This window comes from Rhinoderma darwinii, chromosome 10 (assembly GCF_050947455.1).
Source record: "Rhinoderma darwinii isolate aRhiDar2 chromosome 10, aRhiDar2.hap1, whole genome shotgun sequence".
Lineage (NCBI taxonomy): Eukaryota > Metazoa > Chordata > Amphibia > Anura > Rhinodermatidae > Rhinoderma > Rhinoderma darwinii.
Window position 1 is genome coordinate 102,965,996 of NC_134696.1, and position 26,979 is coordinate 102,992,974.

The 26,979-nt window shown below is 37.3% G+C and overlaps 1 protein-coding gene across 1 annotated transcript; it reads right to left on the reverse strand.

Moving 5' to 3' along the window:
• Positions 1–26,979, reverse strand: TYROBP (transmembrane immune signaling adaptor TYROBP). Its single transcript, XM_075839069.1, has 5 exons — positions 26,675–26,979; positions 19,835–19,855; positions 19,562–19,693; positions 2,640–2,692; positions 1–1,897 (listed from the first exon to the last, which is right to left on the reverse strand). Exons 1-5 carry the CDS (start codon positions 26,718–26,720, stop codon positions 1,841–1,843), a joined length of 309 nt encoding a protein of 102 aa, XP_075695184.1. The 5' UTR covers positions 26,721–26,979; the 3' UTR covers positions 1–1,840.

A 26,979-nucleotide genomic window follows, 5' to 3' on the forward strand; every position in this document is an offset into this window, starting at 1 on the left:
TTCTGTGGCACTGTACAATGTAAGAACATAAACATACATTACAATTATCAAAGCAAAACACACATAACAGTAACAAAATACATTGGGAGAATTGTGGCAGTATAAGCTTACAATCTATAGGGAATGGAGGATAGAAACAACAGGTTTAGGGATGTCAATACTGCACATTTAGAGGTGGTGGTGCCAAGATAGTTATCGAAGAGAAGCTTCATAATGATTATATTCTTATAAGGGGAATTTTTGAAGGATGGATTTTATGACTTAAAGTCTAGTAGAGCATCAATTGGCATTTGGTACCATATTCAAGAGGTGGGGAGAGGCACAGGAGAGAGTAGAGAAAGAGAGGAGGAAAGAGGAGAACAGAAGAGAACAAAGGAGGAGAAAGAAGACGAGAAAAGAGGAGAGGTGAGTGGAGAAGAGTAGAGAGGAGAAGATAAAAGATGAGATGAGAGGAAAGGAGACATGGAAGGAGGAGACGATAGGAAAGCAGAAGAGTATACAGGAGATGAAAGTAGGGGAAGAGATGAAGAGAGGGTAGGGAAAGAGAGGAGAAGAGAGGAGAGGAAAGGAGGAGAGGTCAGGGAAGCAGAAGAGTAAACAGAAGACTAGTGTAGGGAAAGCGGAGAGTAGAGAGGAGATGAGAAAAGATGAGAGGAGACAAGAAAGGAGGAGTGGGTGGGAAGTAGAAGAGTAGACAGGAGAAGAGAGTAGGGAAAGAGCGGAGGGTAGGGTTGGTTGGAAGGAGAAGAGAAGACAGGAGAGGAAAGGAGACAAGAAAGAAGTAGAGGGTAGGGGAGGAGAAAAACAATAGAAGAGAAGAGAGTAGAGGAAGTGAGGAGGATAGGGTGGGGAAAAGCAGAGAAGAGCGAAAGAACAAAGAGAAGAGAGGAAAGGAAAGGAGAGGAGGAAAGGGTAGGAGAAGAGAAGAGAGTATGAGAGGGTAGGAGAGTAGAAGAGTAGATGATATTGTACAGAGTGAAGGTTACATTTGGCTTGGTAACAGGAGGTTAATGAGAAAATGTATGGAGGAGCCAAGACTTTGTATTGAATTTTTATGGTGACCAATAAAGGGACTTAGAGAGAGGAGTTGCCTTCAAGACATAAGAGGAGAGGACAATAAGCTGAGTGTAAAATGCAAGTCAATTTATAGATAGACCATAGAGGAGAATATTGCAGGAGACAAGATGAGATCTTGAATGTCTCAACTAACTTTTTAATTATTTCATGAGAAAGAAAGGAATTGTCCCAGTAATTTTCTATGAAAGTGTTGTCTCTTATACTAACTCCTGTACATTAACATCTATGAGCAATTCCTGGTCAGTATATACTGTATTTTATATCACACGGATCTGTTTAGGTAAGTTGCAAGGCCACTGTGTTGCCCTTTAAGAAAGAGACATTTTATTTTTTATAGAAAAATCAAAAAGAAACCTATTTGGTCTAAATTACAGTAATGGTGACAGAACTGCTCAGGACTGACTAACCACAATACAGTACACAAGGCAGATAGGTTATGGTCATGGCTTTGCTGTACTGGTAGAACTTTTTTGATAAAAAACAACGCTTGTCACCATGTATCTAAGGTCAAAGATGTTTTAAGTGCATAACCTAAAAGAAATAGTAAATGGAAGCTAAAGCAATGATACGTCAGAGACAGGTGGAACTTTCTAGTCCTTTCTCACTCTTCTCTTTTCCAACTCTTGGTATCAATGGGAATAACATGTTCAAGCCGTGACATTCTGATGATGTATCTTCTACAGGTGTGATGCCGGTGCAACGACTGGTCCGTAAGCAGAAAAGGATTCAATATCTCATTAGAAGGGTTTCAAAAAGCCAAAAGTCAATTACGTAAAGCGTTTAGGTCATTGTAAATGTCCGCCGTTTGTCCATGCAGTTCCTAGGGAGAGAAGGGAGCAAGACATATGAAAGAAGATTTAGTGACGTTATAGGGGGGTCATGTATGTTTTGATCATAGTGCTTGCTTAACATTCTAAGACTGGGAGGCATCTTCCTGCAAGAGAAACTTTACCGCACTGTTGTGTCTAAATTGGAGGCCAGAAAAGACAGATTGTGACCCTAGGTAGTCAGCAGGTACAATGCATATAGTCAAAAGAAGGAATGCCTGCAGGCCAACAGAACCCTTTTTCCTGACTACCCAAATTATTAATAGAAAATAAATTTATTTGCACTTTTAAATTTTTATTAGGCTACGCATAGCAAAGAACAGACCACATATAACAGTTTAAAATTGTCACTGCCAGAAGCCGAAGTAGAGTGAAAGCAGCCAGCTGGTAAAGTCCAGCAAAGTATGCAAACAGCCAAAAGTAAATGCTGACTGACATCAGCAGGTCAGTCAAGAGGCAGAATGCCACGCTTGGATGAATAAGGCAATAAATTCGGCTAAGGCAGGAATTAAAAACAACAATTAGAGCCCCCCCCCCCCCCCGACATGTTTCGCTAACTAGTAGCGTCCTCAGGGGTACACGGGGCTAATGAAATTGGAGGCTAAGCACGGAATTGTCCCATCGCTAAGATATTAGCGAATAGTTAAGTGTGATTTTTTTTATTTATGTCAAGGGATAATGTTCATCACATATTACATCAAAAATATAAAGAATAATGTGAAACATCATAATCACCGCGTAAGTAGCTTCATTTCCAGAAGAAATCTTCTTCAGTTTCTTCAATCTTTCTAAAGAAATAAAAATAATAGAGAAAAATATAAAAAATATTATTAGGAGCAGTATTATAGTAGGTATATTGCATATAGAGGCAGTATTATAGTAGTTATAGTCTTGTATATAGGAGCAGTATTATAGTAGTTATATTCTTGTATATAGGGGCAGTATTATAGTAGTTATATTCTTGTATATAGGGGGCAGTATTATAGTAGTTATATTCTTGTATATAGGGGCAGTATTATAGTAGTTATATTCTTGTATATAGGAGACAGTATTATAGTAGTTATATTCTTGTATATAGGAGGCAGTATTATAGTAGTTATATTCTTGTATATAGGAGCAGTATTATAGTAGTTATATTCTTGTATATAGGAGGAAGTATTATAGTAGTTATATTCTTGTATACAGGAGCAGTATTATAGTAGTTATATTCTTGTATATAGGGGGCAGTATTATAGTAGTTATATTCTTGTATATAGGAGCAGTATTATAGTAGTTATATTCTTGTATATAGGAGCAGTATTATAGTAGTTATATTCTTGTATATAGGAGCAGTATTATAGTCGTTATATTCTTGTATATAGGGGTCAGTATTATAGTAGTTATATTCTTGTATATAGGAGCAGTATTATAGTAGTTATATTCTTGTATATAGGAGCAGTATTATAGTAGTTATATTCTTGTATATAGGGGGCAGTATTATAGTAGTTATATTCTTGTATATAGGAGCAGTATTATAGTAGTTATATTCTTGTATATAGGGGTAGTATTATAGTAGTTATATTCTTGTATATAGGGGTAGTATTATAGTAGTTATATTCTTGTATATAGGAGCAGTATTATAGTAGTTATATTCTTGTATATAGGGGGCAGTATTATAGTAGTTATATTCCTGTATATAGGAGCAGTATTATAGTAGGTATATTGCATATAGAGGCAGTATTATAGTAGTTATATTCTTGTATATAGGGGGCAGTATTATAGTAGTTATATTCTTGTATATAGGGGGCAGTATTATAGTAGTTATATTCTTGTATATAGGGGCAGTATTATAGTAGGTAAATTGCATATAGAGGCAGTATTATAGTAGTTATATACTTGTATATAGGGGGCAGTATTATAGTAGTTATATTCTTGTATATAGGAGCAGTATTATAGTAGTTATATTCTTGTATATAGGGGGCAGTATTATAGTAGTTATATTCTTGTATACAGGAGCAGTATTATAGTAGTTATATTCTTGTATATAGGGGGCAGTATTATAGTAGTTATATTCTTGTATATAGGGGCAGTATTATAGTAGTTATATTCTTGTATATAGGAGCAGTATTATAGTAGTTATATTCTTCTATATAGGGGGCAGTATTATAATAGTTATATTCTTGTATATAGGGGCAGTATTATAGTAGTTATATTCTTGTATATAGGGGGCAGTATTATAGTAGTTATATTCTTGTATATAGGGGCAGTATTATAGTAGGTAAATTGCATATAGAGGCAGTATTATAGTAGTTATATACTTGTATATAGGGGGCAGTATTATAGTAGTTATATTCTTGTATATAGGAGCAGTATTATAGTAGTTATATTCTTGTATATAGGGGGCAGTATTATAGTAGTTATATTCTTGTATATAGGAGCAGTATTATAGTAGTTATATTCTTGTATATAGGGGGCAGTATTATAGCAGTTATATTCTTGTATATAGGGGGTAGTATTATAGTAGTTATATTCTTGTATATAGGAGCAGTATTATAGTAGTTATATTCTTGTATATAGGGGGCAGTATTATAGTAGTTATATTCCTGTATATAGGAGCAGTATTATAGTAGGTATATTGCATATAGAGGCAGTATTATAGTAGTTATATTCTTGTATATAGGGGGCAGTATTATAGTAGTTATATTCTTGTATATAGGGGGCAGTATTATAGTAGTTATATTCTTGTATATAGGGGCAGTATTATAGTAGGTATATTGCATATAGAGGCAGTATTATAGTAGTTATATTCTTGTATATAGGGGGCAGAATTATAGTAGTTATATTCTTGTATATAGGAGCAGTATTATAGTAGTTATATTCTTGTATATAGGGGGCAGTATTATAGTAGTTATATTCTTGTATATAGAAGCAGTATTATAGTAGTTATATTCTTGTATATAGGGGGCATTACTATAGTAGTTATATTCTTGTATATAGGGGCAGTATTATAGTAGTTATATTCTTGTATATAGGAGCAGTATTATAGTAGTTATATTCTTCTATATAGGGGGCAGTATTATAATAGTTATATTCTTGTATATAGGGGGCAGTATTATAGTAGTTATATTCTTGTATATAGGGGGCAGTATTATAGTAGTTATATTCTTGTATATAGGGGGCAGTATTATAGTAGTTATATTCTTGTATATAGGGGCAGTATTATAGTAGGTATATTGCATATAGAGACTGTATTATAGTAGTTATATTCTTGTATATAGGGGGCAGTATTATAGTAGTTATATTCTTGTATATAGGAGCAGTATTATAGTAGTTATATTCTTGTATATAGGGGGCAGTATTATAGTAGTTATATTCTTGTATATAGGGGGTAGTATTATAGTAGTTATATTCTTGTATATAGGAGCAGTATTATAGTAGTTATATTCTTGTATATAGGGGGCAGTATTATAGTAGTTATATTCCTGTATATAGGAGCAGTATTATAGTAGGTATATTGCATATAGAGGCAGTATTATAGTAGTTATATTCTTGTATATAGGGGGCAGTATTATAGTAGTTATATTCTTGTATATAGGAGCAGTATTATAGTAGTTATATTCTTGTATATAGGGGCAGTATTATAGTAGTTATATTCTTGTATATAGGGGGCAGTATTATAGTAGTTATATTCTTGTGTATAGGGGCAGTATTATAGTAGTTATATTCTTGTATATAGGGGCAGTATTATAGTAGGTATATTGCATATAGAGGCAGTATTATAGTAGTTATATTCTTGTATATAGGGGGCAGTATTATAGTAGTTATATTCTTGTATATAGGAGCAGTATTATAGTAGTTATATTCTTGTATATAGGGGGCAGTATTATAGTAGTTATATTCTTGTATATAGGGGGTAGTATTATAGTAGTTATATTCTTGTATATAGGAGCAGTATTATAGTAGTTATATTCTTGTATATAGGGGGCAATATTATAGTAGTTATATTCCTGTATATAGGAGCAGTATTATAGTAGGTATATTGCATATAGAGGCAGTATTATAGTAGTTATATTCTTGTATATAGGGGGCAGTATTATAGTAGTTATATTCTTGTATATAGGGGGCAGTATTATAGTAGTTATATTCTTGTATATAGGGGCAGTATTATAGTAGGTATATTGCATATAGAGGCAGTATTATAGTAGTTATATTCTTGTATATAGGGGGCAGTATTATAGTAGTTATATTCTTGTATATAGGAGCAGTATTATAGTAGTTATATTCTTGTATATAGGGGGCAGTATTATAGTAGTTATATTCTTGTATATAGGAGCAGTATTATAGTAGTTATATTCTTGTATATAGGGGGCATTACTATAGTAGTTATATTCTTGTATATAGGGGCAGTATTATAGTAGTTATATTCTTGTATATAGGAGCAGTATTATAGTAGTTATATTCTTCTATATAGGGGGCAGTATTATAATAGTTATATTCTTGTATATAGGGGGCAGTATTATAGTAGTTATATTCTTGTATATAGGGGGCAGTATTATAGTAGTTATATTCTTGTATATAGGGGGCAGTATTATAGTAGTTATATTCTTGTATATAGGGGCAGTATTATAGTAGGTATATTGCATATAGAGACTGTATTATAGTAGTTATATTCTTGTATATAGGGGGCAGTATTATAGTAGTTATATTCTTGTATATAGGAGCAGTATTATAGTAGTTATATTCTTGTATATAGGGGGCAGTATTATAGTAGTTATATTCTTGTATATAGGGGGTAGTATTATAGTAGTTATATTCTTGTATATAGGAGCAGTATTATAGTAGTTATATTCTTGTATATAGGGGGCAGTATTATAGTAGTTATATTCCTGTATATAGGAGCAGTATTATAGTAGGTATATTGCATATAGAGGCAGTATTATAGTAGTTATATTCTTGTATATAGGGGGCAGTATTATAGTAGTTATATTCTTGTATATAGGGGGTAGTATTATAGTAGTTATATTCTTGTATATAGGGGGCAGTATTATAGTAGTTATATTCTTGTGTATAGGGGCAGTATTATAGTAGTTATATTCTTGTATATAGGGGCAGTATTATAGTAGTTATATTCTTGTATATAGGGGGCAGTATTATAGTAGTTATATTCTTGTCCATAGGAGAGGATAGACGTGTGCTTGTGAGCTCCCTGTTAGGACTATGCATGGCTTCTGACCCAGGTGGAGGGGAGGGGTCCTGGGCTGATGAACCTGGGAAAGCCCAGAGTCTGGAGTTTGGCCTGCAGCATGGAGATGGTGGAGGTGATGATCTGGAAATGGTGGCTGGTGAGTCAACTGAATCTCATTATGTTGGTGAATTTTGCACAAAAATGACAAAGAAAAATATCTTTGAAATGGAAATGCAAGTTCGCAAATTGAGAACTGAAATTAACCAAGAGACTGATCCAAAGGCAAAGCTGATGAAATGTGAGTGTCTGGATGTTTGCACACGTGAGCTGGTGATATTGAAGAAGAGATTGCAGAAAGAATCATGCACAGTACCCAAAATAAAGAACCGGGCAATGGAGAATAAAAGGGAGACCAGAGCCCAAACTGTGAAGAGAAAAAATATCATTGCAAAAAAAGACACTGACTATAAGACTGTGTACAATATTGTGGAGCAGGGAAACCCTGGAAGATATGAGTGTGCAGTGGCTGGAGGATCACATCTCTCATCATGTGTGGGGTCTGTGCAATCAGTCAACAAAAATGCTGCTAAAGCTGCAGAGAAATGTGTGCCAGCTGACGAGGGGTTAACTGCAGAAAACTCTATGTGCAGTACAGATGAAGTGAATGTGAGTGGCACTCCTGGGAGTGAGCAAGAAAGTGCCTCATGTCCGGATATTATAAGTGAGACCTCGCTCAGCGCGGTGATTGACAGTCTGATATCTGATGAACCAGCGGCACAGGCTGAGGAGGACATTGCAGACCCTGTTCTGGAGGTTCAGCCATCCACAGTGTCAGTGAATGGAGTGCAGGTTACACAGCAATCGGGAGCAGACACAGGAGGATCTGCAGTATAATCAGCTGAGGAGAGGTCCAGTCCTGACCCACCTGCTGACAGACCTCAGTACAGGAGACTGTTCTCCAGCGTCACAAGACCGACTAACCCCACACCTCAGAGGAGGAACGCGGTCAGAATCAGGTACTCAGGACCAGAGGAAAACCTCCCCTCCAGACTCTACATTGGGAAAGTTTTGTTGAAGGAGTTTATGAAGTTTAAAGCTTCTGAGGTGTTCGCTCTGATCCACGTTCCCTCCAGCAGGAATTATGACATCAGTTTCAAGCTGCAATATAGTCTAGACTTGTTCTGGAGTATTTATAATGATACAAAGGAGCACGCGATGTGGGAGCATCTACATGTCATCCAGCTGACTAAACCCCAGGTAGTCACCGCCACCGTCCTGTTCCAGTCTGAGGTGGTGGCTCTTGCAGATTTGCAGCACTGGTTGAGCAGATATTGTGAGGTGAAGAGACAGCCAACAAAGATCTATGATGAGGAGGAGATCTGGAATGGAGGATATTCTGTCAAGATCCAGCTGGTTCAGGAGAATGGAGTGACCAGACATCTGCCACACTCCTTCTACCTGGGCTCGGAGAGAGGCGTATGTTACTACCCTGGTCAACCGCGACTGTGCCATAGATGTGGGGGCAGACACCTGGCATTCAACTGTTCCTGTATTAAGTGCTCACTATGTGGTCAGTTTGGGCATGTGAAGGACGATTGTACAGGACCTGTCATCTGTAACCTGTGCTTAGGACCTGGACATACATTCCGGGAGTGTCCACATGCAGAACATAATAAAGAGGAGACCTTTAAAGAAGCCATGGAGGAAGACCAGGAGGATGTCTCCATATGTGTAGATACAACCCCAGAACCTGGAAGTCCCAACGATGATGAGAGTCGAAGTACCAGAGGCCCTGCTCCAGAGACGAATGTCCCATCTGTGGATGCTGCACAAGTGTCACCAGCCACTGAAAATAGAGGTCATGCTAAAAGCAAAATATCCAGTCACTCTGTCACCAAACATCTGCCCGACACCAGTAAGGAACCAGCTGATCCAGCCGCAGCGGCCAGTAAAAAACCAGCAGATCTAGCCGCAGCGACCAGTAAAAAAACAGCTGATCCAGCCGCAGCGACCAGTATGGATGAGGAGGGATTTCAGACGGTTAAAAGGAGAAGTAAAACAGATAATTCTTCTAAGAAAAAAATCACTGCTGCAAAGAAATCACCGGAGTCTCCAGTGCTGGCGATAACTGGGGGACATTACTGTGCGCTGGGAGAAGATGACCAGGAAGAAGAAGCAGAGATGGAGCAAGTCTCCTCACAGAACCCAGATGACGAACCTCAGGATGAAGATGCTGACCCCCCAATGTCCACCAAAAGATGGGGTGTTACAGGACATAGCAGTGGAAGAAGGAAAAAAGTAGGAAAGACATGTAACCAAGATGAGGCTGAAAATAACCTCCTATTAATGTGAACAGTGTGAAGAATAGGAGCAGGCGGCTGGCGATATTCCAGCGTCTGTCTGACGACAAAACCAATATCCTCTTTATACAAGAGACTTATCTACAGAGTAATGTCCCTGCTGTGTCCCTGCAGTCACCACATCTAGTGGGACAGTGAAACTCTCAGCTGCTGTATGGAGACTTCTACCCCGAACTCCGTTTATATCCTAGAGGTTTCCTATATGTCATAAATATGGTGACTGTGTACCCTCTGTGGTGTGCGCGATGCTGCCCGGCCACCAATAAACAAGAACTCTCCTGTAATACTGTCTAGAATAATATCATGAAAAATAGTTGAAACAATCTATACTGGAGCAATATTCATATATTATGGTTTGTTTAATGATTGTAATGTTATTAAGAGACATACGTTTATTTTCTTTATCTGTTATGAGTGTATTGCAAAGGTTTTGTAATATTTTGTTGCAAGTTTTCAAATAAAAAAGATAATTATAGTAGTTATATTCTTGTATATAGGGGCAGTATTATAGTAGTTATATTCTTGTATATAGGGGCAGTATTATAGTAGTTATATTCTTGTATATAGGAGCAGTATTATAGTAGTTATATTCTTGTATATAGGAGGCAGTATTATAGTAGTTATATTCTTGTATATAGGGGCCAGTATTATAGTAGTTATATTCTTGTATATAGAGGCAGTATTATAGTAGTTATATTCTTGTATATAGGAGGCAGTATTATAGTAGTTATATTCTTGTATATAGGGGCAGTATTATAGTAGTTATATTCTTGTATATAGGGGCAGTATTATAGTAGTTATATTCTTGTATATAGGAGCAGTATTATAGTAGTTATATTCTTGCATACAGGGGCAGCATTATAGTAGCTATATTCTTGTATATAGGGGGCAGTATTATAGTAGTTATATTCTTGTATATAGGGGCAGTATTATAGTAGTTATATTCTTGTATATAGGAGCAGTATTATAGTAGTTATATTCTTGCATATAGGGGCAGCATTATAGTAGCTATATTCTTGTATATAGGGGGCAGTATTATAGTAGTTATATTCTTGTATATAGGGGCAGTATTATAGTAGTTATATTCTTGTATATAGGAGCAGTATTATAGTAGGTATATTGTATATAGAGGCAGTATTATAGTAGGTATATTCTTGTATATAGGAGCAGTATTATAGTAGGTATATTGCATATAGAGGCAGTATTATAGTAGTTATATTCTTGTATATAGGGGGCAGTATTATAGTAGTTATATTCTTGTATATAGGGGGCAGTATTATAGTAGTTATATTCTTGTATATAGGAGCAGTATTATAGTAGGTATATTGTATATAGAGGCAGTATTATAGTAGGTATATTCTTGTATATAGGAGCAGTATTATAGTAGTTATATTCTTGAATATAGGAGCAGCATTATAGTAGGTATATTGTATATAGAGGCAGTATTATAGTAGGTATATTGTATATAGAGGCAGTATTATAGTAGTTATATTCTTATATATAGGGGAGGTATTATAGTAGTTATATTCTTGTATATAGGAGGCAGTATTATAGTAGTTATATTCTTGTATATAGGGGGCAGTATTATAGTAGTTATATTCTTGTATATAGGAGGCAGTATTATAGTAGTTATATTCTTGTATACAAGGGGCAGTATTATAGTAGTTATACCCTTGTATATAGGGGCAGTATTATAGTAGTTATATTCTTGTATATAGGTGCAGTATTATAGTAGTTATATTCTTGTATATAGGAGCAGAATTATAGTAGTTATATTCCTGTATATAGGAGCAGTATTATAGTAGGTATATTGTATATAGAGGCAGTATTATAGTAGGTATATTGTATATAGAGGCAGTATTATAGTAGTTATATTCTTATATATAGGGGAGGTATTATAGTAGTTATATTCTTGTATATAGGAGGCAGTATTATTGTAGTTATATTCTTGTATATAGGGGGCAGTAATATAGTAGTTATATTCTTATATATAGGGGCAGTATTATAGTAGTTATATTCTTGTATATAGAGGCAGTGTTATAGTAGTTATATTCTTGTATATAGGAGCTGTATTATAGTAGTTATATTCTTGTATATAGGGGGCAGTATTATAGTAGTTATATTCTTGTATATAGGGGGCAGTATTATAGTAGTTATATTCTTGTATATAGGAGTAGTATTATAGTAGTAATATTCTTGTATATAGGGGCAGTATTATAGTGGTTATATTGTATATAGGAGCAGTATTATAGTAGTTATATTGTATATAGGGGGCTGTATTATAGCAGTTATATTCTTGTATATAGGGTCAGTATTATAGTAGTTATATTCTTGTATATAGGAGGCAGTATTATAGTAGTTATATTCTTGTATATATTGGGCAGTATTATAGTAGTTATATTCTTGTATATAGGGGGCAGTATTCTAGTAGTTATATTCTTGTATATAGGAGCAGTATTATAGTAGTTATATTCTTGTATATAGGAGCAGTATTATAGTAGTTATATTCTTTTATACAAGGGCAGTATTATAGTAGTTATATTCTTGTATATAGGGGCAGTATTATAGTAGTTATATTCCTGTATATAGGGGTAGTATTATAGTAGTTATATTCTTGTATATAGGAGCAGTATTATAGTAGTTATATACTTGTATATAGGGGGCAGTATTATAGTAGTTATATTCTTGTATATAGGTGGCAGTATTATAGTAGTATATTCTTGTATATAGGGGGCAGTATTATAGTAGTTATATTTTCGTATATAGGGGGCAGTATTATAGTAGTTATATTCTTGTATATAGGAGCAGTATTATAGTAGTTATATTCTTGTATATAGGAGCAATATTACAGTAGTTATATTCTTGTATATAGGGGGCAGTATTATAGTAGTTATATTCCTGTATATAGAGGCAGCATTATAGTAGTTATATTCTTGTATATAGGGGGCAGTATTATAGTAGTTATATTCTTGTATATAGGGGCAGTATTAGAGTAGTTATATTCTTGTATATAGGGGGCAGTATTATAGTAGTTATATTCTTGTATATAGGGGTAGTATTAGGGCAAAGCCACACGTGGCGTAATTGCTCTTGAATTCCGCAGCGGAGCCGTTTCTCCATTGACTTCCACTTCTATTTAGTAGGGTTCGTTTAGACGAGGCTGAAAATTCCGCTGCGGAGCATAGTCTGCGGTGCGGAATTTGGTGTCCGCAGCATGCAATGGATGTTGCAGAGTTGTGGCGGACTGCTTGCGGACTCATGGCGGAATTTCTCCATTGACTTCAATGGAGATTATAATTTCCGCAATGAAGTCCGCAGCTGTCATGCACATGTTATGTGTGCTGCGGATGCGTCTTGCTTTTTTGACATGACATTTCTTCATTCTGGCTGGACCTATGTATTTCTAGGTCTTCAGCCAGACTGAGGAAGTCAATGGAGCTCCCGTAATTACGGGAGCGTTGCTAGGAGACGTCAGTAAATAGTCACTGTCCAGGGTGCTGAAAGAGTTAAGCGATCGGCAGTAACTGTTTCTGCACCCTGGACAGTGACTACCGATCCCAATATACAGCAACCTGTCAAAAAAATAGAAGTTCATACTTACCGAGAACTCCCTGCTTCTGTCTCCAGTTCGGTTTCCCAGGATGACGTTTCAGTCTAAGTGACGGCTGCAGCCAATCACAGGCTGCAGCGGTCACATGGACTGCCGCGTCATCCAGGGAGGTCGGGCTGGATGCCGAAAGAGGGACGAGTCACCAAGACAACGGACGGTAAGTATGAAATTCGTTTACTTTCACTAGGGAAAGTGCTGGCCCTTCTCTCTATCCTGCACTGATAGAGAGAAGGGAAGCACTTTTACCGCAGTCCGCAGCAACTAGTCCGCATCAATTTACTGCACATTTTGGGCAGATCCGCCGCAGAATCTGCAACGCAGATTCTGTGCGGCATTGATGCGGACAGTTGCGGAGGAAATCCGCCACGTGTGGGCATGCCCTTATAGTAGTTATATTCTTGTATATAGGAGAAGTATTATAGTAGTTATATTCTTGTATATAGGGGGCAGTATTATAGTAGTTATATTCTTGTATATAGGGGTCAGTATTATAGTAGTTATATTCTTGTATATATTGGGCAGTATTATAGTAGTTATATTCTTGTATATAGGAGCAGTATTATAGTAGTTATATTCTTGTATATAGGGGACAGTATTATAGTAGTTATATTCTTGTATATAGGAGCAGTATTATATTAGTTATATTCTTGTATATAGGAGCAGTATTATAGTAGTTATATTCTTGTATATAAGGGCAGTATTATAGTAGTTATATTCTTGTATATAGGGGCAGTATTATGGAAGTTATATTCTTGTATATGGAGGCAGTATTATAGTAGTTATATTCTTGTATATAAGGGCAGTATTATAGTAGTTATATTCCTGTATATAGGGGTAGTATTATAGTAGTTATATTCTTGTATATAGGAGCAGTATTATAGTAGAAATATTCTTGTATATAGGGGGCAGTATTATAGTAGTTATATTCTTGTATATAGGTGGCAGTATTATAGTAGTTATATTCTTGTATATAGGGGGCAGTATTATAGTAGTTATATTCTTGTATATAGGGGGCAGTATTATAGTAGTTACATTCTTGTATATAGGGGGCAGTATTATAGTAGTTATATTCTTGTATATAGGGGGCAGTATTATAGTATTTATATTCTTGTATATAGGGGGCAGTATTATAGTAGTTATATTCTTGTATAATGGGGCAGTATTATAGTAGTTATATTCTTGTATATAGGAGCAGTATTATAGTAGTTATATTCCTGTATATAGAGGCAGTATTATAGTAGTTATATGCTTGTATATAGGGGGCAGTATTATAGTAGTTATATACTTGTATATAGGGCCAGTATTATAGTAGTTATATTCTTGTATATAGGGGGCAGTATTATAGTAGTTATATTCTTGCATATAGGAGCGGTATTATAGTAGTTATATTCTTGTATATAGGGGCAGTATTATAGTAGTTATATTCTTGTATATAGGAGGCAGTATTATAGTAGTTATATTCTTGTATATATTGGGCAGTATTATAGTAGTTATATTCTTGAATATAGGAGCAGTATTATAGTAGTTATATTCTTGTATATAGGGGGCAGTATTATAGTAGTTATATTCTTGTATATAGGAGCAGTATTATAGTAGTTATATTCTTGTATATAGGAGCAGTATTATAGTAGTTATATTCTTGTATATAGGGGGCAGTATTATAGTAGTTATATTCTTGTATATAGAGGACAGTATTATAGTAGGTATATTCTTGTATATAGGGGCAGTATTATAGTAGTTATATTCTTGTATATAGGGGCAGTATTATAGTAGTTATTTTCTTGTATATAGGAGCAGTATTATAGTAGGTATATTCTTGTATATAGGGGCAGTATTATAGTAGTTATATTCTTGTATATAGGGGCAGTATTATAGTAGTTATTTTCTTGTATATAGGAGCAGTATTATAGTAGTTATATTCTTGTATATAAGGGCAGTATTATAGTAGTTATATTCTTGTATATAGGGGCAGTATTATGGAAGTTATATTCTTGTATATAGAGGCAGTATTATAGTTATATTCTTGTATATAAGGGCAGTATTGTAGTAGTTATATTCTTGTATATAGGGGCAGTATTATAGTAGTTATATTCCTGTATATAGGGGTAGTATTATAGTAGTTATACTCTTGTATATATTAGCAGTATTATAGTAGTTATATTCTTGTATATAGGAGGCAGTATTATAGTAGTTATATTCTTGTATATAGGAGGCAGTATTATAGTAGTTATTTTCTTGTATATAGGAGCAGTATTATAGTAGTTATTTTCTTGTATATAGGAGCAGTATTATAGTAGTTATATTCTTGTATATAGGAGACAGTATTATAGTAGTTATATTCTTGTATATAGGGGGCAGTATTATAGTAGTTATATTCTTGTATATAGGAGCAGTATTATAGTAGTTATATTCTCATATATAGGGACAGTATTATAGTAGTTATATTCTTGTATATAGGGGCAGTATTATAGTAGTTATATTCTTGTATATAGGGGGCAGTATTATAGTAGTTCTATTCTTGTCCATAGGAGAGGATAGACGTGTGCTTGTGAGCTCCCTGTTAGGACTATGCATGGCTTCTGACCCAGGTGGAGGGGAGGGGTCCTGGGCTGATGATCCTGGGAAAGCCCAGAGTCTGGAGTTTGGCCTGCAGCATGGAGATGGTGGAGGTGATGATCTGGAAATGGTGGCTGGTGAGTCAACTGAATCTCACGATGTTGGTGAATTGTGCACAAAAATGACAAAGAAAAATATCTTTAAAATGGAAATGCAAGTTCGCAAATTGAGAACTGAAATTAACCAAGAGACTGATCCAAAGGCAAAGCTGATGAAATGTGAGTGTCTGGATGTTTGCACACGTGAGCTGGTGATATTGAAGGAGAGATTGCAGAAAGAATCATGCACAGTACCCAAAATAAAGAACCGGGCAATTGAGAACAAAAGGGAGACCAGAGCCCAAACTGTGAAGAGAAAAAATATCATTGCAAAAAAAGACACTGACTATAAGACTGTATATAATATTGTGGAGCAGGGAAACCCTGGAAGATATGAGTGTGCAGTGGCTGGAGGATCACATCTCTCATCATGTGTGGGGTCTGTGCAATCAGTCAACAAAAATGCTGCTAAAGCTGCAGAGAAATGTGTGCCAGCTGACGAGGGGTTAACTGCAGTAAACTCTATGTGCAGTACAGATGAAGTGAATGCGAGTGGCACTCCTGGGAGTGAGCAAGAAAGTGCCTCATGTCCGGATATTATAAGTGAGACCTCGCTCAGCGCGGAGATTGATGAACCAGCGGCACAGGCTGAGGCGGACATTGTAGACCCTGTTCTGGAGGTTCAGCCGTCTGCAGTGTCAGTGAATGGAGTACAGGTTACACAGCGATCAGGAGCAGACACAGGAGGATCTGCAGTACAATCAGCTGAGGAGAGGTCCAGTCCTGACCCACCTGCTGACAGACCTCAGTACAGGAGACTGTTCTCCAGCGTCACAAGACCGACTAACCCCACACCTCAGAGGAGGAACGCGGTCAGAATCAGGTACTCAGGACCAGAGGAAAACCTCCCCTCCAGACTCTACATTGGGAAAGTTTTGTTGAAGGATTTTATGAAGTTTAAAGCTTCTGAGGTGTTCGCTCTGATCCACGTTCCCTCCAGCAGGAATTATGACATCAGTTTCAAGCTGCAATATAGTCTAGACTTATTCTGGAGTATTTATAACGATACAAAGGAGCACGCGATGTGGGAGCATCTACATGTCATCCCGCTGACTAAACCCCAGGTAGTCACCGCCACCGTCCTGTTCCAGTCTGAGGTGGTGGCTCTGGCAGATTTGCAGCACTGGTTGAGCAGATATTGTGAGGTGAAGAGACTGCCAGCAAAGATCTATGATGAGGAGGAGATCTGGAATGGAGGATATTCTGTCAAGATCCAGCTGGTTCAGGAGAATGGAGTGACCAGACATCTGCCGCACTCATTCTACCTGGGCTCGGAGAGAGGCGTATGTTACTACCCTTGTCAACCGCGACGGTGCCATAGATGTGGGGGCAGACACCTGGCATTCAACTGTTCCCGTATTAAGTGCTCACTATGTGGTCAGTTTGGGCATGTGAAGGACGATTGTACAGGACCTGTCATCTGTAACCTGTGCTTAGGACCTGGACATACATTCCGGGAGTGTCCGCATGCAGAACATAATAAGGAGGAGGCCTTTAAAGGAGCCATGGAGGAAGAGCAGGAGGATGTCTCCATATGTGTAGATACAACCCCAGAACCTGGAAGTCCCAGCGATGATGTAAGCCGAAGTACCAGAGACCCTGCTCCAGGGACGAATGTCCCATCTGTGGATGCTGCACAAGTGTCACCAGCCACTGAAAATAGAGGTCATGCTAAAAGCAAAATATCCAGTCACTCTGTCACCAAAGCATCTAAACATCTGCCCAACACCAGTAAAGAACCAGCTGATCCAGCCGCAGCGAACAGTAAGGAACCAGCTGATCCGGCCGCAGCGGCCAGTAAAAAAACAGCAGATCTAGCCGCAGCGACCAGTAAAAAACCAGCTGATCCAGCCGCAGCGACCAGTATGGATGAGGAGGGATTTCAGACGGTTAAAAGGAGAAGTAAAACAGATGATTCTTCTAGGAAAAAAATCACTACTGCAAAGAAATCACAGGAGTCTCCAGTGCTGGCGATAACTGGTGGACGTTACTGTGCGCTGGGAGAAGATGACCAGGAAGAAGAAGCAGAGATGGAGCAAGTCTCCTCACACAACCCAGACAACGAACCTCTGGATGAAGATGCTGACCCCCATATGTCCACCAAAAGATGGGGTGTTACAGGACATAGTAGTGGAAGAAGGAAAAAAAGTAGGAAAGACATGTAACCAGGATGAGGCTGAAAATCACCTCCTATTAATGTGAACAGTGTGAAGAATAGGAGCAGGTGGCGGGCGATATTCCAGCGTCTGTCTGACGACAAAACCAATGTCATCTTTATACAAGAGACTTATCTACAGAGTAATGTCCCTGCTGTGTCCCTGCAGTCACCACATCTAGTGGGACAGTGAAGCTCTCAGCTGCTGTATAGAGACTTCTACCCCGAACTCAGTTTATATCATAGAGGTTCACTATATGTCATAAATGTGGTGACCGTGTACCATCTGTGGTGTGCGCGATGCTGCCCGGTCACCAATAAAGAAGAACTCTCCTGTAATACTGTCTAGAATAATATCATGGAAAATAGTTGAAACAATCTATACTGGCGCAATATTCATATATTATGGTTTGTTTAATGATTGTGATGTTATTAAGAGACATACGTTTATTTTCTTTATCTGTTATGAGTGTATTGCAAAGGTATTGTAATATTTTGTTGCAAGTTTTCAAATAATAAAGATAATTATAGTAGTTCTATTCTTGTATATAGGGGCAGTATTATAGTATTTATATTCTTGTATATAGCAGCAGTATTATAGTAGTTATATTCTTGTATATAAGGGCAGTATTATAGTAGTTATATTCTTGTATATAGGGAGCAGTATTATAGTAGTTATATTCTTGTATATAGGGAGCAGTATTATAGTAGTTATATTCTTGTATATAGGGGGCAGTATTATAGCAGTTATATTCTTGTATATAGGGAGCAGTATTATAGTAGTTATATTCTTGTATATAGGAGCAGTATTATAGTAGTTATATTCTTGTATATAGGGAGCAGTATTATAGTAGTTATATTCTTGTATATAGGGAGCAGTATTATAGTAGTTATATTCTTGTATATAGGGGGCAGTATTATAGCAGTTATATTCTTGTATATAGGGAGCAGTATTATAGTAGTTATATTCTTGTATATAGGGGGCAGTATTATAGTAGTTATATTCTTGTATATAGGGGCAGTATTATAGTAGTTATATTCTTGTATACAGGGGGCAGTATTATAGTAGTTATATTCTTGTATATAAGGGCAGTATTATAGTAGTTATATTCTTGTATATAGGGGCAGTATTATAGTAGTTATATTCTTGTATATAGGGGGCAGTATTATAGTAGTTATATTCTTGTATATAGGGGGCAGTATTATAGCAGTTATATTCTTGTATATAGGGAGCAGTATTATAGTAGTTATATTCTTGTATATAGGGGGCAGTATTATAGTAGTTATATTCTTGTATATAGGGGCAGTATTATAGTAGTTATATTCTTGTATATAGGGGGCAGTATTATAGTAGTTATATTCTTGTATATATAGGGAGCAGTATTATAGTAGTTATATTCTTGTATATAGGGGCAGTATTATAGTAGTTATATTCTTGTATACAGGGGGCAGTATTATAGTAGTTATATTCTTGTATATAAGGGCAGTATTATAGTAGTTCTATTCTTGTATATAGGGGCAGTATTATAGTAGTTATATTCTTGTATATAGGGGCAGTATTATAGTAGTTATATTCTTGTATATGGGGACCAGAACAATAGCTGAGTAAATATAATTAGTCATCATCTACAATATTCGGTCTCTGATCGCTCACCCTGGTATTTCTTCTTTTGGACTTTATTTGATATCCAGAAGGAAAGGCCTGCAATCATTAGGGTGAAGATTGCATCACAAATCACAATTCCAACAATGGTCCCAGTGTTGAGCTGAAAACAATTTCCACATCCTACAAATAATAAGAATAATCACTTTCTCTTACATGACTGATGGTCATTTCTTTTGTTTTAATCTCTTGGGATTTTTCTATATTTTAAACCTTACCAATTTAATAATTAAGCCGAATAGTTTTATGGACATCATTACTCACCTTCTTGTGCCAAGGCAGACCCTAAAAAAAGAAATAACAATTTTGTTTAAAAAAAATATCTTTTTATTTATGAGATAGATAGATAGATAGATAGATAGATAGATAGATAGATAGATAGATAGATAGATAGATAGATAGATAGATAGATAGATAGATAGATAGATAGATATGAGATAGATAGATATGAGATAGATAGATATGAGATAGATAGATATGAGATAGATAGATATGAGATAGATAGATATGAGATAGATATGAGATAGATAGATAGATAGATAGATATTAGATAGATAGATATTAGATAGATAGATAGATATTAGATAGATAGATATTAGATAGATAGATAGATAGATATGAGATAGATATGAGATAGATATGAGATAGATATGAGATAGATATGAGATAGATATGAGATAGATATGAGATAGATAGATATTAGATAGATAGATAGATAGATAGATAGATAGATAGATAGATAGATAGACAGACCATGAAGATAGATCTTTCCTGCAGCCCAATTTACATTAAATTCTATGTGACAAAAAACCGAACAGGAAGCGCGTTATCACATAACTCGGATTACTTCAGCAGGTGTCCAGTCGTGTGGTTAGATGACCTACAAATTATGTCTCACAAGGTCTGCACCACGCGTAGGGTATATGACTCACTGTATACAATTTGCCATACAAAAAATATAACACATATTAAAGGGTAACTCCACTCAAAGTGCATCATTCCCCTTCCAGATTGTTAGCCTTTTCCTGTGTAGCACTATAACATTTTGATGAGGTAATCATGTGATTTACTATTCAATAACTTGTTGTCACAGCCCCGCCCCCTGCTACTATTGTTACCAAATACTAATATGATTCTATTTATAACCGTATAAACATAAAACAAATACAACACTTCCCACAATATCTCTATAACTGCTTCTCTAACCAAAAGGGAAGGGGATTAGTCCAATATGAGAAGTGTAACTCCCCTAAAATTACATAATCCCTCTTCTGATTTATCTGTATAGGGATTTTAGGAGATTATAATATACACAAACCACATAGTTAAAGAGGCTCTGTCACCAGATTTTGCAGCCCCTATCTGCTATTGCAGCAGATAGGCGCTGCAATGTAGATTACAGTAACGTTTTTATTTTAAAAAAACGAGCATTTTTGGCCAAGTTATGACCATTTTTGTAGTTATGCAAATGAGGCTTGCAAAAGTCCAAGTGGGTGTGTTTAAAAGTAAAAGTCCAAGTGGGCGTGTATTATGTGCGTACATCGGGGCGTTTTTAATACTTTCACTAGCTGGGCGCTCTGATGAGAAGTAACATCCTCTTCTCTTCAGAACGCCCAGCTTCTGGCAGTGCAGATCTGTGACGTCACTCACAGGTCCTGCATCGTGACGGCCACATCGGCACCAGAGGCTACAGTTGATTCTGCAGCAGCATCAGCGTTTGCAGGTAAGTCGATCTTACCTGCAAACGCTGATGCTGCTGCAGAATCAACTGTAGCCTCTGCTGCCGTCACGATGCAGGACCTGTGAGTGACGTCACAGATCTGCACTGTCACAAGCTGGGCGTTCTGAAGAGAAGAGGATGTTACTTCTCTTCACAGCGCCCAGCTAGTAAAAGTATTAAAAACGCCCCGATGTACGCACCTAATACACGCCCACTTGGACTTTTACTTTTAAACACACCCACTTGGACTTTTGCAAGCCTCATTTGCATAATTACAAAAATGGTCATAACTTGGCCAAAAATGCTCGTTTTTTAAAAATAAAAACGTTACTGTAATCTACATTGCAGCGCCTATCTGCTGCAATAGCAGATAGGGGCTGCAAAATCTGGTGACAGAGCCTCTTTAAAGAGGGCGGTCATCTCTCCTGACATGTCTATTTTAGTAAATTCTTATATTCCCCATGAAATAACAATTCTGGGACATGTTTATTTAAATTTCTGTGTTGTGTTGACCCTCTGTTACGCCTCCTAGAAATGTATAAATAAATTGACAACTGGGTGTTCCCATTCACCTTGTCAAAGGGGTGCGTCCCCACACAGACTCACTCAGTCAGCACTGATTGGTCAGTGCAAGTCCATGTAGGGACACACCCCCAACTGGTAACACCCAGCTGTCAATTTCATCAAATATTTCTTGGAGGAATAACAGAGGAACTGTAGAAGGTAGAGTTCTAAGAAAAGATGCTCCAGAATTATTTCATGAGGAATACAATTATTTACTATACAGACGTGTCAGTAGAGGCGACAGATCCTCTTTAAGTAACAGCTGCTGCATTTATAATAAGAATAATTACTGTACAATAATTTTTAATGGTGGTTGTCATAGCCCCGCCCCCTGTTACTTTCTTTAGTCAGATGTTTTAGTAACCTGTAATTAAATTAAAGAATAAGTCCAACAAAAATATATATACAAGAGGATCATGGGGGGAGGGAATTCAAATTTATATTAATATTGAATTTATTATTGATTGTGGATCTTTAATAAGGGACACACTTAAAAGGATTGTCCAGTTTAGAAATCCCATTTGCATATACCCTCTTAGAGACTTCTGAGTTAATAAGTTCCCTTTTTAGGTTCCTCATCTTGAGTGGAGAGCGGTTACAAAGAGTGTCTCTCGCCCCGGCTCCTGTATTACATAGACAAGCCAGTCATATGAATGGACGCTGTAATACTTCATTTCCCCTGCGGTGGTGCTGCAGGGAAATGAAACAATTTTACTGTCTGATCTCCCCTCAATATCATAGCTGATCGCTGGGGGACCGAGCAAGGGGGACAATATGTGAACAGCTTATTGGCAAGAAAGCCCTCTAACAAGTAGGGATTGTCCAAAGCGGAGAACTTCTTTATAATATAAACCAATATTGCATCATTTTTTAATTAACCCTTCCACTTCATGCCACAAAATGAGATGCTGTTCAATGTCTAGAACTGAATATATTAAATATGGAGCCACCGTTTTTATTGCAGCATCGGAGGGTAAATATTTGGCGTTTCCTGGTAACGGTTTTATTTCAGACTCGCCGCTCACGATATTCATTGTACAATCCGGCAGAGAGTTCCTCATTCTGGAAATCCATTTCCTCTGCTCTTCTTAAAGAGACATCAAAAGAAATCACATATTTATTTGTCCCTCAATATTCCTACATTTGGAAAGACTTTTCGGATGGTTGATCAAGAACCGGACACAACCCACTAAATGTTTTTGTTTGGGACCAACAAACTTTGTACGGACTCTAGAAAAGGCAAAAAGCAAAACGGTGCCCCCAACACTGATGGGATGATGATGCCCTTATATACGGCACGCCGGTCCCGTAGCTGCTGGCGTCATGTTGCCTTAATGTAACCATAATTAGTAAATAATCTTAAAGAATACCTCCAATGATGACATCATGTTCCCTGCAGAGTCCCCCCACTGCCCCATCCAGATGGCCGCTAAAAATGTGTATATACTTACAAAGGCTCCAGCAGTCATCTTGGCAAACTGCTGAAAGGGTTTGTCTGCTGAACAATCACTACTTGTAAGAAGGGCCCCTTGGCAATAAGCCAGTTATAAAGTGCCCCCCTGCTGGGAGCCCTAGTGATCAGCTTTGGGGGAAACTGGCAGTAAGTGTTTTATTTTCCTGCAGTGCCACCACAGGAGAAGTGAAGCATTACACAGTGTCCATTCATATCAATGTGTTGTCTATGTAATAAAGGACAGGACAGGTCCTCCAGAGAGAGAGACGCTCTTTGTAACCGCTCTCCACTTCTGCCGAGAAAATCCTGAACTCTGAAATCCCTTATAGGGTATATGATTGTGGGTTTCTATACTGCACCACCCCTGCACAAACAGCAGGTCCAAATAACTACGTCGGTGTTTCTTGGGTCTTCCAAAAAGAAAAAAGTTGATGCCCATCCGAATCTAAGAATGGTTAATTTACCCCTGTGGCCACTGTATCTCTAGAGCAGGTCCCAATCTGGACAACACCCATTCTCCTAATGTAAATCCCCCCCCCCCCCCCCCCCCCGCCTCACCCATGATGAGCTGTTATCGCCAGCACCATTTAGTAGCATATGGCCCCCATTCCTACTGTAGAAGAGGGGCTGCTCTATGCAGAGGCTCCTCAGTCTGGGTCCAGGGTGGGGCTCCGTTATCTGCGACCGCGCATGTAGGGATCTTAATATTGGGGGTAACGTTACCAGGATATTGTTTACTTGTGTTGAGAAATTTCACAGGTTTTTCTGAGTATTAGAGGAAGTTGAGAAAAGTTTCTGCGACGCCTTCAAGATTTTCACATTTTAAGATTCCTTCTCCGTGTATCATGTTTCTATCAATTTTAACAATTCATTAAAAAGGTATTTTATGGTATGACCCAACGGCCGCAAATGGGCTACATCTTCTCCCTACTGAAAGTGCCAGTCCACCCTCCAGCTGATCGTAGAGTCCTGTCTGACAGTCCGGTTGTTAGGGATACGCTGCCTGATAACCACAGGTTTTTCAGATGTGGTTGTCCGGAAGCCTGTCCCTAGTAGCCTGTGCAAGATGACTCAGGTCTTCAGCCAAAGGCAAAACTACCACCAAACCCAGGGCAGAGAATGGGCAAAGACTTGGTAGGGCTTCACCCGGGATTTCCTTTATTTCTTAGGCTGGATTCACACAAGCGTGTTCGGTCTGTAAAGAACGGAACTTATTTCGGCCGCAAGTCCCGGACCGAACACACTGCAGGGAGCCGGGCTCCTAGCATCATAGTTATGTACAATGCTAGGAGTCCCTGCCTCGCTGCCGGACAACTGTCACGTACTGTAATCATGTTTTCAGTACGGGATAGTAGTTCCACATAGAGGCAGGGACTCCTAGCATCGTACATAACTATGATGCTAGGAGCCCGGAAAAATAAAAAATTACGGCTCTTGTAAAGCGACGATGCAAAAACAAATAATTTTAGTTCAAAAGTGTTTTTATTGTGCAAAAGTCGTAAAACATAAAAAACCTCTACATATGTGGTATCGCCGTAATCGTACCGACCCATAGAATGAAGGTAACATGTTATTTACGCCGCACAGTGAACGGCGTCAATTTAAAACCGCATAGAACAATGGTGGAATTTCAGGTTTTTTTTATAATCCCCCCAAAAAAAAGTTAATAAAATGTACCCTAAAATGGTGCTATTAAAAAGTACAACTAATCCCGCAAAAAACAGGCCCTCATACAGCTATGTAGACGAAAAAAATAAAAAAGTTATAGCTCTTTGAATGCGACTATAGAAAAACGAATAAAATGGCTTGGTCATTAGGGCCTAAAATGGGCTGGTCACTAAGGGGTTGAGCCTGAGAATCTCTTCATACAATAACCGAGTGTGGCAATAAACGTATTCAGTCTTGAATAAAGAGGTCTGTCAATATAATGAAATGGTGCCCCCTGAAGCTGGTATTGAGATGAGGTGCCAGTTTATAATAGACACCGTCTACAGATCTTTCTCAGTTCTTGAGGGTCACATGCCCTGACACCTCCTCCTTCCATGTGAGTCCGACATCTGGCACCATTACTTTCTAATGTACGTCCCCTTTTAGTCTCTTCTACTTAGGAGTGACTGATTGTGATCGATTGATTGATCGATTGATCGATCGATCGATTGATTGTTTCTTCCTCTTGCTCAACCTCAGTGAGTATGATCACCTTCCAAGTTGTCTAGTTGACTGTTTAACGTCTGCTATCATAGTGGCTCCCACTCTTTTTTTTTTTCAGGAAGATGATAAGTTTAGAGATCATGGCACTCGAAATCAGTGAAAATTTGTCCAGATTTATAGGTTTGAACAATCAATATTTTTTTAATAAATGTTTTTTTTCCTTATTTACTTTTATCATAATGAACACCGGTAATAATTCGACCACTTTACCAATTCTATCAGGTAATTCCACTGTGAGCTAATATATGAGCTCATGTCCTTATCAGCATTGCAGAAGTGATGAGCCTGCGGGGCTGTGGGACAAAATCCCTGACAAACCCCTGTGGGCACCATCAGCAGAATGAATGCACCAGGTATTATATTTATAATAGCTCCAGGTTACAGCTTCGGGTCAGTTGTGACAAAAAATGACAACTCCCCTGTACATGGGATATTGAGTGGGAGGAGGTGCGCTCAACGACCTCATCAATGTCCATTCTCCGGCCTTTTATTTCCTGCACTCAGAATAAGCGGAATTTTGAGGTCTTAGAAATGAAGCTACGTCTACTCAAAGCAACGTTACCAGTATTACATGGAGTTATTCAATTGTTTGTATATAGTGGAAAGTGTTATAAAAGTTATAAAATTAGCATGTTGCTATGTAATACTAATAAGAAGCAAGGTGTTCGATAGATAGATAGATAGATAGATAGATAGATAGATAGATAGATAGATAGATAGATAGATAGATAGATAGATAGATAGATAGATAGATAGATAGATAGATAGATATGAGATAGATAGATAGATAGATAGATATGAGATAGATAGATAGATAGATAGATAGATAGATAGATAGATAGATAGATAGATAGATATGAGATAGATAGATAGATAGATATGAGATAGATAGATAGATAGATATGAGATAGATAGATAGATAGATAGATAGATAGATAGATAGATATGAGATAGATAGATAGATAGATAGATATGAGATAGATAGATAGATAGATATGAGATAGATAGATAGATAGATAGATAGATAGATAGATAGATATGAGATAGATAGATAGATAGATAGATAGATATGAGATAGATAGATAGATAGATATGAGATAGATAGATAGATAGATATGAGATAGATAGATAGATAGATAGATTCCAAATAACTTACCAAATATGGTTACGGTCAAGAACAAGATGGGGACTGGCCAGGACATCTCTCCTAGGGTGGGATAAATCCTATGTTGACTGATCTTACGTTGAGTTACTCTTCTTTGGTATGAAGTGGTCCAGTCTTCAGGAATGTTCTTCACCCCGACATTGACTATTCAGCAGATCTGGCCGGAGTCCCCCTTCTACATCGGTTCTAGAACTGACTTTTCCTTGTGAAATAGATCAGTGTGTTAATGTTTGTCCTTCGTTCAAGAGGAAGTGTCTGTGCTCATTACGAGACACGAGTCCGCTATAACAGGACCT